General features: G+C 41.1%; 1 protein-coding gene and 1 non-coding gene across 2 annotated transcripts in view; one reads left to right on the top strand and one right to left on the bottom strand.

The window, feature by feature from the left end:
* The window catches only part of Patl1 (PAT1 homolog 1, processing body mRNA decay factor), a 34,698-nt gene extending 21,384 nt beyond the window's left edge, over positions 1-13,314 (top strand). Inside the window, exons 11-19 of the mRNA XM_028770066.1 lie at positions 971-1,094; positions 1,694-1,791; positions 3,368-3,427; positions 5,236-5,384; positions 6,088-6,247; positions 8,265-8,420; positions 11,072-11,163; positions 11,265-11,414; positions 11,731-13,314. Of these exons, the coding sequence (XP_028625899.1) occupies positions 971-1,094; positions 1,694-1,791; positions 3,368-3,427; positions 5,236-5,384; positions 6,088-6,247; positions 8,265-8,420; positions 11,072-11,163; positions 11,265-11,414; positions 11,731-11,752 (1,011 nt within the window). The 3' untranslated portion in view covers positions 11,753-13,314. The remainder of the gene's footprint in view (positions 1-970; positions 1,095-1,693; positions 1,792-3,367; positions 3,428-5,235; positions 5,385-6,087; positions 6,248-8,264; positions 8,421-11,071; positions 11,164-11,264; positions 11,415-11,730) is intronic.
* LOC114623522 lies at positions 3,168-3,299 on the bottom strand. Its single transcript, XR_003711773.1, has one exon. It is a non-coding gene; the product is annotated as a small nucleolar RNA SNORA17 (small nucleolar RNA).
* Positions 13,315-13,831: the final 517 nt, after the last annotated feature.

The following is a 13,831-nucleotide window of genomic DNA, read 5'->3' as shown; positions in this document are numbered from 1 at the left end:
TGACAAGTGCCTTGCCCACTGAGCCATCTTACCAAACCAGTTAATGTTTTTAAAGGCTGGGAAATTTGAAAGCGTGCGTGCGTGTGTGCGTGTGTGCGTGTGTGCGTGCGTGCGTGCGTGCATGAGTGTGTCAGAGGTTTGTGGTGCTGACCATCAAACCCTGGGCCTTGAACAAACTCACTCTGTTGCTTAGGTGTACCTATAGTTCATAGATTGGTTTTTAATAGAATCCATGTGTGGGAACCAGGCATGGTGGCACATGCCTGTAGTTTCAGTGCTTAGGAGGCAGATCACTTGAGTTTGAGACCTGGTCTACAAAGTGAGTTCCAGGGCAACTACTAACTACTACACAGAGAATCTCTGTCTCCAAAACCAAAAAAAGAAAAAAGGCCAAGGATGGGTATGCACGCCTTTAATCACAGCACTCTGGAGGCAGAGGCAAGGTAGATCTCTTGAGTATGAAGCCAGGCTGGTCTACCTAAGTGTGTTATTTCTAGGGTAGGCAGAACACATTGAAAAATAAATTTGTAGCTGGGCAGTGGTGGCACACGTCTTTAATCCCAGCACTTAGGGGGCAGAGGCAGGCAGATTTCTGAGTTTGAGGCCAGACTGGTGTACAGAGTGAGTTCCAGGGCAGCCAGGGCTCCACAGAGAAACCCTGTCTCGAAAAACCAAAATTTATTAATTAACTAATTAATTAGTGCGTGTGTGTGTGTGAAGTTACAACAAAGTAACAAAACTCTGGAGGCAGAGGCAAGGTAGATCTCTTGAGTTTGAAGCCAGCCTGTTCTACCTAGTGGATTATTTCTAGGATAGGCAGAGCACATTGAGCACTGCCCAGCTACAAATTTATTTGGGATCAGTATGTTTCTAGTGCCCTAGTTATGTTACTACCACTGGTGTAATTAGTGTGAAGTACAGTAATAGTCTGTATTTGTTTTGCAACAAAAAACATCTTCTCTTGTGGTAGAATTACTTTGAAAAACTGGAGAAATTGTCAGCTGCTGAAGAAATACAAGGTGATGGCCCTAAGAAGGAACGTACCAAGCTCATCACCCCTCAGGTGGCCAAACTAGAGCATGCTTATAAGCCTGGTAAGTGCTTATAAGCCCATTTGAGAGACTACTGTTGTAATAAAGTAGAGGTAGTTATTGTGGAGAGCATGACTAGCTTGACAGATCAACTCACAGGTTCTTTGCCTTTTGAGACTCCATAATTTCTAAAAATCTACTGTAACTTTTCTTAGTACTTCTACAATTAATAAGGGAAATATTTTTTATTTTGATAATTATGTTAGTGAAGAGTGAAGAATAGATTATGCAAAAGAGTTGCTTTAGCTAGCTATGACAGATCACACCTGTAATCGCAGTACTGAGGAGGCAGAAGCAGAAGGGTCATGAGTTCAAAGCAGGCCTAAGGTAATGAGGTCTTGCCTTAAAACAAACCGAGAACAACAACAGAGAGAGAGGGAGGGAGGGAGGGAGGGAGGGAGGGAAGGAGGGGGGGAGAGGGAGGGAGAGAGGAAGAGGGAGGGACAGAGGGAGGGTTGCTTTACTATCTACAGTCCTATGAGAAATTATTAAGCCATGGATGAAGAACAGAAAAAAGCTTTTCAAGTGCTTTCTGCCATATTCCGAGTGTTTATTGGAGTCTTTTTTGTTTGTTTGTTTGTTTGTTTGTTTTGTCCTTTCAGTGCAGTTTGAGGGCTCTTTGGGGAAGCTTACTGTCTCTAGTGTGAATAATCCTCGGAAGATGATAGATGCTGTTGTGACATCTCGGAGTGAGGATGATGTAAGTGCCAGCAGATGAAGTGTTCATTTGTGATTAGTCATTGAAAAGACATAAGCTAATCTATTCGCTGACTCTCCTCCTCTCACACCCTCGGGGCCAGCTCTCCCCTGCTGCTCAGGCAAGGTGCAGCACCTGCTCTCCAGAGTATTGCAGCCAGTGAGGGACATGGCCAGTCCTCCCACTCTTCATGACCTCAGGGCCATCTCTGCCACCTGCCATAGATGTTGAGGGACAAGGTAGGGAAGGAGGATGGTCTTTCCCTTGTCTGTGCTACTGCCCAGCAGACAAGAGGCAGGGCCAGCTCTCCCACATTCACACCCTTAGTGGTCTGCTCACCTGCAACCCCCATATCCAGGGCCAGCTCTACTGTGGTGTCCAGGTGAGGTGTAGGTCCCACTCTCTCAAGTGCCACAGCAGTTGAGAGTCAAGGCCAGCTCCCACAAGCCCAAGATGACAAGGCACGGAGGTTGAGGAGGGCATCTTTCCCTTGCCCGTGGTGCCCCATGGCAGACAAGTTGCAGGACCAACTCTCTCATACATCTTCAGGGCCAGCTTGCCCATGATCACACCATCAGGGTCAGTTCTACTATCCTGTACCTTGCCTGCTCTCCTAAGTGCTGCTGCAGGTGAGGGGCAGGGCCAGTTCCTCTGCTCTCATGACCCTAGAACTAGGTCTCCCACCTGTCACAGTTGGTGGAAGTTGAGGAGGGAAGAGGGTAATAATCTCTCCCTCGGTGAGTGGTAGGGCTCTGCCACATTTTTATCCTTAGGGCTGGCTTACCCATGACTCCATTGTACCTGCCCACTCTCCTGTGATGCCCCAGGTGAGGTGCAGGGTCTGCTCTCATGCCTCCAGGGCCAGTTCTACACAGCCTCCCACCCCCATCCCTGTAGCATCACAGGCCAAGACCCTACCATGGTCTCAGGTGGCAACACCAGCTACTAACCTCAGGCTGTTCCTCACTACTCTCAGGTCTCTAGTTCTGCCTGTCTTCATTTTGCCCACATCCTTCTATTTATCTTTCTCTTCCATTTCTTCACCACTCACTTGCCCTTAGTGGTCTCTGGGGGTCTGGAATTATCTCAGGAGTGGTCTTGGGAGTGCTGTGCCCCACTTGTGCATCGTGGTGCCTGACGGGTCATTTTGGGCATGGTCTGCACCTCCCAAGTCCGTATAGTACTGGACTAGTTCGTGTTCATCTCAGGTTAGCTCCCTATCGGGGGCCCCATGGTGCCAGTCTGGTAGTTGTTTCTGGCTCACTCCTGCCTGGGGCCAGAATCCCAGACAGGGTTCTTCAAGTTTTAGGCTTGCTCCCCATCCTGGGAGACCATCTGGGCATCCCTGGCACCTGATTGGCAGTTCTCTCCAGCTAGCTTTTTTCAGGCTACTAATCATTCAGATGTTCATAGGTCAAAACACTGAGCATAGACATAGCCTTTCTCCTCTCTGCCACCTACTGACACACTGCAGGCACACAGCAGCCACATTTGTAGTTTCTAGGGGCAGAGTAAAATGTTCTACATAGAGGTAAAGAATTTTTACTGAATAGGTTTTTTTTTGTTTTTGTTTTTTAAGGAAACAAAAGAAAAACAAGTTCGGGATAAGAGAAGAAAAACCCTTGTCATAATTGAGAAAGTAAGTTTTAGGATTTATTTCTATATTTAGTTTTAATTTAAAGAACTATCAAATATATGTGTACCCAAGAAGTAGAAGAATGATCAGTAAATCGGCATTGTTGTATTTTTTTTTAATTACATTTTATGTATGGGGGTGGCATTATGCATGAAGGTCAGAGGACAGTTTATAGGGCTGGGTTCTTGCCTTCTACCATGTGGGTTTTGGGTCTGAAACTCGATTGGCTTGTGTGTGTAGGTGCTTTTTCCTGCTAAGTCATCTCACTGACCCCTGTTCTTTTATATTATGTAAGAATTGGTTTGTGCTAAGCATTTGCTGTTTACCAGAGTATTTAGAAGTGATTGTGCTATATACCTTGCCTTTGGGATCCTAGAAAGAATACTGCACTGGGGTTTTGTTGTTCAACTAATAATTCTTTGCACAGGTCACCTTTTGTGATATGTAAATGTATGTGTAGGTGTTGGTGTCTACTCCGGTTTATGTGGAAGTCATAAGGGAGGCAACATGGGGCAACTTCCAACACAGATGATCTCAGGCTGTCAGACTGGTCAGCAAACACCTTTACCCATTGAGCCATCTCATCAACCCAGGTCATCTTGGGCCTAATAAAAATAGGAATAAAAGTTTCTCTATTACATGAACTGATTTAGTTTTACATCATTTATTGGGTGAAATGAGATTATACTTACAGACTATCTATAAAGCATATACCACGTTGCAAGACTATAGAACACAAGCTATAAACCATCCCTTTTCTGAGTCTAACCTGAGGTTGAGTTATTTAAACTTTTATGCTGTCCTCAGTTTCTTCATGGAGACAACTATAGTAGTTGTGTTGGGGTTGAGTTTGCAATGAGTTGAATACCTACAAAGTGCTTAGACCACTGGGTGACACTGGTAGTAAAATAAACTTTTTTACCTGGTCGGTGATGATGCACAAACTCTAATCCCAGCATTCAGGAGGCAGAGGCAGGAAGATCTCCTAGATTAGCCTGAGACACAGAACAAGTTAACAGGATAGCCAGGGCTACACAGAGTAATGCTGTCTCAAGAAACAAATCAAAACCAAAATTTGCCTGATTAGCAAAATATGTATCAGGAATCCAAGGTGGTGAGTTTTAATCATGGGGCAGTTTCATCACATAAGAGGGATTTTAATCCTAAAGTTTAGTTTCTGAAGGTGAGGACTACATAGTGAATTCCAGAAGGACTACAAGTGAGACCCTATCTAAAGATGCCAGGGCTGGCAAAATGGTAAAATGTTTGTTTGCTGTATAAGTTTGAAGAACAGAGTTTACATCCTCAGCATCCACATAAATACTAGGCAGGTATGGCAAGCCAGTGCTGAGGAGGCAAGCGATAGGATCCTTGGAGGAAGCTGGCTGTTTAGGTAAGCCGACTTGGCTACCTCTGGGTTCAGGTGGGAGATGCTGCCTCAATATAGAAAGTGCTGAAAGATGGAAGAAAACACTTAACAGTCATGCTCTGGCCTCTCCACTCACTCATACACCCTTATCATTGGAAGGTGGCATTGTTATAGAAAGTTGGGTGTTTCAGCCTTACATTGCTGCTAGAGATTTTGGGAAACATAATTACTTCACTATTTTACTATTTGACTAGCAGTCCAAGAGAGAGAAAGAATGATGCTTAAAAGATTATATCACCATATCTCCCTACGTTTAAAGGAGCACCTTTTGTTTAAATTTTATGCTGGTATTTTTACTAGTTAGTCCTAAACTGTGAAGGCATTTATCTACTATTCTGTGGTCCTGACCTAGCGTGTTGTGGCCTTTCTGTCTCTCTCCTAGACCTATAGTTTACTCCTTGATGTAGAGGATTATGAAAGGCGCTATCTCCTAAGTCTAGAAGAAGAGCGGCCTGCCCTGATGGATGAAAGAAAGCACAAAATCTGTAGCATGTATGACAACCTGAGGGGCAAAGTGCCTGGACAAGAGAGGTAGTTATTGTGCACTTAGACGAAATGGGAGATTCCCTCCATTGCCAAACTAAACTCCACATACTTGGGATTGTGAAAGATTCTGTCCTACTATTTCTATAAGCTTAGCATCTATCTTGGGTTTTGTTGTTTTTGTTTTGAGAGAGTCATATGTCCCTGCCTGACTTTAATTTCACAGAAATCCAGTTGCCTTCTAAACACTGGTATTAAAGGTGTGGGCCATCACACCACACTAGTATCTATCTTTTTGTACAGACTTCATGTAAAACTTCCCATAATTCCTTTGAGACCTTTCTTGGGTTTATTCAGCAATACATATTTATTGTCTACAAGGATTGTGCTAAGTGCTGGAGATAAAAGGAGGAATGTTACTGGATTTTGGTTTTGAGGTGACACACTGTTTCTGGCTTATGATTACTTATGTTTCAACTTTGTAGTATTTATTTACTTTCCTGAAAAATATTTTTTACTTAAATCAAATTTGATCACAATATTTAATTTTTCTTAAATTTGATCATATTTTTACTTATAATATGGGAAATAATTTCCCATATTAGTAAAACTTTTTATTATTTGGTTGGAATTAGAAAGTCATCCTCCATTTTGGTAGTACAAATGGTCATAAAGATGAGTGTTGCATAATTTTTAAAATGTGGGTTTTCTGTATTGCCTTTCTTGACACTAGGTGGTATTATTTTTGCAGGCCAAGTGATGACCACTTTATACAGATCATGTGTATCCGAAAAGGGAAGAGAATGGTTGCCCGCATTCTCCCTTTCCTCTCCACAGAACAAGCAGCTGACATTCTCATGGCAACTGCCAGGAACCTCCCTTTCCTTATCAAGAAGGATGCACAAGATGAGGTACCCACCATGTAGTCCAATTTCCTTATAGTTCTCAAGTTGGGAAACTTTGGCTCTTGGTTACTTTTGTGGATGTCAAATATCCCTCTTTGCTCTGTTGTCAGTAGCTCCACATTAGCCTGGAGGTTTAGTTGAATTATCCCCACAGGATAATTCTTGATTAAAAGATCTCTGTTTATCCTTGTAATAGCTCTTGGAAGATTAGCAAAATTTCTTCTTTTTTAAGTTTAAGACAAGAAACTGATAAAAGAATAGTTAGTATTGGTAAGTACAGGATTCAGAATGAGATACCTGTGAGGAAATTAATTGTAGTTGATTAAAAATTTAGAAGTAATCACCTGTGTTATCTGTGCAGAAGACATGCTATGTACTTCAAAACGTGAAAGAGCTGGACATTACTAGTGTAGCCTTTGAGATGTTAGTATTTACAGAATGGAATGAAAAGTTTAAATCTCATCAGACAGCCCTGGCTGTCCTGGAACTCACTCGGTAGACCAGGCTGGCCTCAAACTCAGAAATCTGCCTACCTCTGCCTCCCAAGAGCTGGGATTAAAGGTGTGTGCCACCACTGCCCAGCCACATTTTTTTTTTTTTAAAGATTTATTTATTTATTATATATGAATACACTGTAGCTGTCTTCAGACACACCAGAAGAGGGCATCAGATCTCATTACAGATGGTTGTGAGCCACCATGTGGTTGCTGGGATTTGAACTCAGGACCTCTGGAAGTGCAGTCAGTGCTCTTAACCACTGAGCCATCTCTCCAGCCCCACATTTTTTTTTTAATGTATTAGTTTTTTTTGTTTTACTTATGAATCCTTTGCTTGCCTGTGTATATGTGCTGTATGCATGGTTAGTGTCCATGGAGGTGTCAGAACAGGGCATTAGATCCCTACAACTAGAGTTAAGGCTTGTGAACCTCCATGTGGGTGCTGGGAATTGAATTTGTTTCTGTAAAAGCAACAAGTACTCTAAACAGCTGAACCATCTCTCCAGCCTTGAAACTAGTACGTTTTTAAGAGGCTCCAAGAATGAAAAATGGAGTGGAGGAAAAATTTAAAGATTCAATATTTATTCTAAAGAATAAAAGATCAAAATAAAAAGGTACACCTATTTTAGAGCATAAATGCCAAAGGAAGTCAGTGGAGCAGTGGGTACTCTGTCAGTTATGATCTCATGGAAACCAAACAATGAAAGCAAGTGTGGGAGAATTTCATTCATTTGGTGGATACTCACTGGTGGCACCATTTCACATCATAGAAATAAAGCTAGGAGTACAAAAAGACCTTCATGGAGCTTACTTGCTAGTGAAGAGCACTTAGTTAACTTTATAGAAAAGTTGTGTGTGGTAACTCATGCCTGATTTCCTCACACTATGGTGACTAAGGCAGGAGAGTTGCTGTAAGTTTGACACCAGACTAAAAATATGTTTGTAGTTCATTCTCTTCCCTCCCCCTCTATGTATGTATGTATGTATGTATGTATGTATGTATGTATGTATGTATAAATGTTTATGTGTATATGCATATGCTGAGTTTTTAACCTATGTAAATTAAAAAGTAATAAACCATGTTTCTAGAATCCACTTTCTTAAAGTAATAGCTGGTTCCAGGCATTCTCATGGGAATACAGATAATCCTGATCTTACAACAGAGGCAAGAGAACTACTAGGTTACTAGGGATGTACAAACCAATTTGAGGGGACTCCTATTTGCCAGAAGTGACATTTAAAATCAGAAAGAAAAATTACTGAATTAAATTTTATTTAATGAGTTCATACTGATACCAAAAATATATCAATCATTTGTAGTGAGTGTTAGGCCAGTAACTTAATCTCAAATCTGAACAAGAAAGAATCAAGTATTTATCCTACTTTTCCATTACAACCAAATGTCCTTGCACACAGCAATATAATTTTGTATATGGCGAGCAGTCTGTTGATTGCACCCACCCATGAGTGGGAGGTAAGTAAAGGAATGGTTTGCAGAATGTAACACTCTTGTCTATGTTTTGTAGGTGCTGCCATGCTTACTGAGCCCCTTCTCTCTTCTCCTCTATCATCTTCCTTCAGTGACTGTCACCAGCCTTCTGCAACAGCTAATGAACCTACCTCAAAGTGCAACTGCACCAGCACCCTCCAATTCTCACCTCACTGCTGTGCTCCAGAACAAGGTGGTCTTGTCATTTTGTGTCCTTAAGTTTGTGTGGCATCTAAATTTGGCTTGCGAAAATTATGACTGCTATAAAATCATGAAAGCTATAGCTTTCTTCCACTCAGGAATTACATACTACTCTAGCAAAGGCTAAAGCACAAATAGTGGTTTGGAAAAATTAGTTTCTGATGAAATTTGTAGCATCAAGTATTCAGTCTTCTACAGTTATTCCTGTCATTTTTAGCAGTAGATTCCCATTCTCAGAAGATTCTTGCTTCAAAACTATTCTGAAAGTTAAAACTGGATTGGCATAAGGAACATAGCTTGATATGGATGATTAAGGTGTAGATTAGCTGCCTGTCCTGTTTTATTAGGACTTTTCCCAGAAATTTTAACAAGCTTCTACTAAGGAGCAGTCACCAGGACTTAGTCACATGTCGTGCCTAGCTACAGGGAAGCTATATGTACTTTCAGTTAATATCATGTTAAAGATGTAAAGATTAAGACAAAACTTGGTGCACTTGTGTCTAATCTCAGCACTCAAGAGGAAGGCTGGCACATAGACCTCTGAGTTTAAGGCCAGCCTAGTCTACATATCCAGTTTCAGTACAAAACAAACAAACAAACAAAACCAAACTTTTTTTTCTTTTTTAAATTCAAAACCTCTTAGAGGAAACCTAATAAGGAAAGGGGATCATGGTTTCTAAACAGGCAGGTTTCAGTTCTTGCCTGCCCTCTTACAGCCGTATGATGCTCAGCTGGTTTTCTTTTTTACTTTTAATAATTTATGTATTTTATTTGCATTGGTGTTTTGTCTGCATGTGTGTCTGTGTGAGGGTGTCATATTTTGGAGTTATAGACAGTTATGGAGCTGCCATGTGGATGCTGGGAATTAAACTTAGGTCCTCTGGAAGAGCAGTCAGTGCTCTAAACCACTCAGCCGTCTCTTCAGCGCCTCAGCTGGTTTTCTGATCTGTGTTATGCAAATGATGCAGACTTTGCACAGTTGTCATGGTATTTAGATGACACCTGTTATGTAGTAGGTACTTGTGTAGAGCCATGGTTTACGATGGAGGTGAGGTCTCAGCACCTTTTTTTTCCTTTGACCTAGCAACAATAACAAGGTATCTGAGGACAGTAGAGGATACCTATATCCCTCAAGACATACAGTTTCTCAAGTGGCCAGTTGTAGTCTTCCTGTTATTTAATCTTTGTTTTTATTTTGATAAGAGCAGTAGAAAACCAAGAAGTCAAACAATATCCTGACCCTGGCGAAAATTTGCCTATAAATACAATGAAGGGAAATTTTGTGGAAAAGAAAGATTATCCTTTGTAATATGAACACAGAAAAGTAGAATAAAATCCCAGAATACTGCAACATCACATTAAATCTAGTGCTGTTGGTATTTTTATTTGATGCCCCTTCAGAGTTCATGTTGCTGATTTTTAGGCTTCTATTAACACCCTTTGTAAGTTTGTAGATTTCAGATAAGAAAATACTCTGTGTGCATACATGTGCACTTTTGTGTGATGTGCATGCAGAGGCCATACAGTCAGAGGTTGGCATCAGACATTTTTCCTTGATTTATTCTCCACCTTTGCTTTTTGAGATAAGTTCTGTGACTAAACTTGAAGCTCACTGATTTGGCTAGATGTGCTGGCCATCGTACATCAGGGATCTGCCAGGTTCCAGTTCCCAGAGGTAGAATCATTCCCATCCCTAGCTTTTTGTGATTTCTTGGGATCTAAGCTCAGGTCCTCACTCTAGCACAGCAGGTATTCTACCAGCTAAGCTATCTTCCTAGCTGCAGGAGTGTAATTTTTTTTTTAATTTCCTTTGAGCTTCAATTTTTTTTCCCTTTGTATATTTCTCTATATTTTTGTTAATTTGTTTTGTTTTGCTTTTTGAGCCATTGTTGTATATTCCAGGCTGCTCCCTAACCTCCTGTGTAGCCAAGGATGACATTGAACTTTTGATTCTCCTGAATGCTGGGATTATAGGTATGCACTGTCACACCAAGTTTGTATGGTGCTGGGACTCAAACCTGAAGCTTTATGCATGCTAGGAAAGAATACCACCAACTGAGCTATATCTCTAGGGCCCCATGCAGCTCTTAATATCTTTTTTTTCCTTTACAAAATAACTTTACTTAATTTTTTTTCTAATTTTCCATGAACTTTGACTTTTCTTCTTAATCTATTTTGATTCTTTAAAAAAGGAGAAAGACAAAATCATTAGGTTATTAGTAACTGGTGTGGAAAATATTTTCACAACAGGATAGGGTATACAGAAATCACTTTGTATGCTTGTCATCTGCTATGTGAGAAACTAAAATTCAGAGGAAAGACACCTTTAATTCTAAGCTTGCCTGACCTCTCCACCTAGCTACACAAAGACTTTGGTATTGAAGCATTCCCATTCAATGCCGTGGTCCTATCAACTGATGTGTAAGAGGCTTAGGTGCACTGTATTGAGTTTTGGTTTTTGTTTGTTTGTTTGTTTGCCTGCCTGCCTGCATGTGTACCCTATGAATGCCAGTGGGTGGTTGTGAACTATTATGTAGTTTCTGGGAACTGAACTTTGATCTCTTCAAGAACAAGTGCTCTTAATTCCTGATCCATTTCTCCAGCTCTTTTGTTAAGTTGAATTCCATCTGATTTCTGTTATAGTTTGGCTTGTCACTGCTCCTAATCCTACTGAGCCGTGGGGAAGACCTGCAGAGTTCAGATCCTGCTATAGAATCAACGAAAAATAACCAATGGTCAGTATTAATTGCTTGTCTCCTATTTTAAATATTTAAAATTGTCTTTGCTCTCCTCTTTCCCTTCTACTTCTCATACTGTTTTGGGTTTTCTCTATCAGGACAGAGGTGATGTTCATGGCAACCCGAGAACTTCTACGGATCCCCCAAGCAGCCCTGGCCAAGCCAATCTCTATACCCACAAATCTAGTGTCCCTTTTTTCTCGCTATGTTGACCGGCAGAAACTGAACTTGCTGGAGACAAAACTGCAGTAAGTTGTGAACACATTTCACTACCTTGGTATCTCAGACATCACACCATGGGGAGGATGAAGTGGAATGAGAGTAAGAGATTGAGATATCCATTAAGTGTGTGTGTGTGTGTGCGTGTGCGTGTGCGTGTGCACGCGCGCGCTAAAACAAATCACTATATTGTGTGCAACAGTACCTCAGAAAACAACAAAAGCTGAGAGGCATCTAAGGTCTTGTATTATGAGAATTCTTATAAAGACATAATTTGAATGCAAAAGATTGATCCTATTTTAACTTACTCATACAAACAAGTCATCTTTCTCTTCATATCCTTAGGCTGGTTCAGGGGATACGATAAAAGATCTCCAGAGTGTCCTGTACCTCCTTTTGGCTGCCACCTGCACTGCTGCCATCACCAATGGAGTGTTTTTAATGAGGGAGGGGAGGTAGCTTATGACCCAAAGCAAAGTCTTGTGGGATCCATTTTGTTTTCAGAAGTTAGCTCTGAATGCCAGGTATTTCCCACTGCTCTGATACTTCTGCTGGGTGGTACTTCTGCTGGTTTCTTTTACCTTCTGCGTTATACTTTTGCATGTCCTACTTTTACTCAATTCTTCTCAATTTTGCATTTTCTTTGCCCTAGAGACACAAATATAATGTCCCTTTATCCCATCACCACTATTACAACTCAAAGTAGGTTGTAGTCTACCAAAGGGCTCCTCCCCCCTTTGAAGTCTTTTTTCATCTCCCCTTATTAATATGACTATAGGAGAGACAAAATTAAGTAGAAATCAAGATATAGGTAAATATATACACACCCCTACACAACATTCATATGGTCTCCAGAGGGTCCTTAAAGAATGAGTCTTAGTTTGAAAAATATTTAGTTAACATATACCTCTAAAAATAAACCAGCTGATATATTTTTAATCTGTTTCTGTTCCATCTTGTCATTTGGTGGATTCTAATTTTTTAACATATAAATACAGGGTACACAGCACATTACATTAAATCAAACTTGTTAATTGGCTAATGCCCGGCTCTAGGCTGAGAGGACTTTTCTTTCTTCCTACCTGTGTTTCCTTTGTTTCTGACGACCACAATAGAAACAGCACACACACGGTTAAGCCTTTTCCTGTGATGACTACAGCGTGCTTGAGTCTGTCCCCTCAAGTGCATTCAAGAGTACCCAAGATGAGCCTCACGTAGAGCCTGCTTCTGCAGTGTAGCTTTTGCGCACCTGCACTGTCTTCCTGACGTGACTTCTGTAAGCCATGCTTCTGCTTCTCCTCCCCATTTTCATTTAGTGTCTTGGGTAGAAACCTCCAAATGTAGCCATGGCTGCTAAGCTTGGGCTCTGCTCTTTAGTCTCCTCTACTCTGCAGCAAGACTGCTGTCCTGGCTGCTTAGTCTCACCTGAGCCCCATTCACTGGCAGCCAGCGGGGCCTGGGTTTGGACACTTCCCTTTCACTCTCTTCCCTTCAGCAGTCAGCCAGGTTAAGGGACTCTGCTCCCCAGTGGTTACAGTTCTGAAAAAGACTAAATTGATTTATTTTATATTCCCTTCCTGATCCTACTTTCTGCTGTTCTCACCTTTTTGAATGTAGTCGGGGGACAGGCTATGATATTTAAAGAGAATAAACGTTTTGCACATACATGTATTGTATAACAGTAAAGCCCTCCGTTAAAACCAGCTGTCCTCGTACTCATCTCCATTGCTTCTCATTTTGTGGCCTCGGGCTCCACCAGCTGCTCCCCAGTGACAGTCCCTAGCTTCCTTCTGCCATCTGCTGACTGTCTCCACTGAGCCTTTCCTACCTTCCCTTTACACCTGATCAAGTAAACACTTGATTATTTTTTTCTTCCTTATTGTGCTTTTGTTCAGTTCTAATTAATAAAAATAAAAGTTTCTAAATTTACATTTTTATAGGGTATTGTAAATAAAACAAATTGTATACTTGAAAATGTGTGCTTGCTTTATACCTTTTTGTTTCTGCACTTGTTTTTAATGTTTTCCATTATACTTGGATTCACTAACAAAACTCTTGATATTGGGGAAATACCACTTCGCCCTGAATAAATTCACTATTTCTAGATAGATGTCCATCTCTTTTTGCTTTTAAGAGACTTAGGTAACTCTTTTAAAGATTTATTTTATGTATGTGAGTACATTGTCATTCTCTTCAGACACATCAAAAGAGGTTATCAGATCCCATTACAGATGGTTGTGAGCTACCATGTGGTTGCTGGGAATTGAGCTCAGGACCTCTGGAGGAGCAGTCAGTGCTGTTATCGGCTGAGCCATCTCTCCAACCCACTTTGTTTATTCTTTAAAAAGCAAAAAGCATCTTGCTAGGCACATACCTGTAATCCTTACATGCAGGAGTGTGAAACGTGAGGATCATTTATTTTTACTCTTAAAGTGAGCAAGATTGA

The sequence above is a fragment of the Grammomys surdaster genome, unplaced genomic scaffold (genome assembly GCF_004785775.1).
Source record: "Grammomys surdaster isolate TR1022 unplaced genomic scaffold, NIH_TR_1.0 198, whole genome shotgun sequence".
Classification (NCBI taxonomy): Eukaryota; Metazoa; Chordata; class Mammalia; order Rodentia; family Muridae; genus Grammomys; species Grammomys surdaster.
The sequence above is the reverse complement of the archived record's forward strand: the minus strand, read 5'-3'. Positions and strand labels throughout refer to the sequence as shown.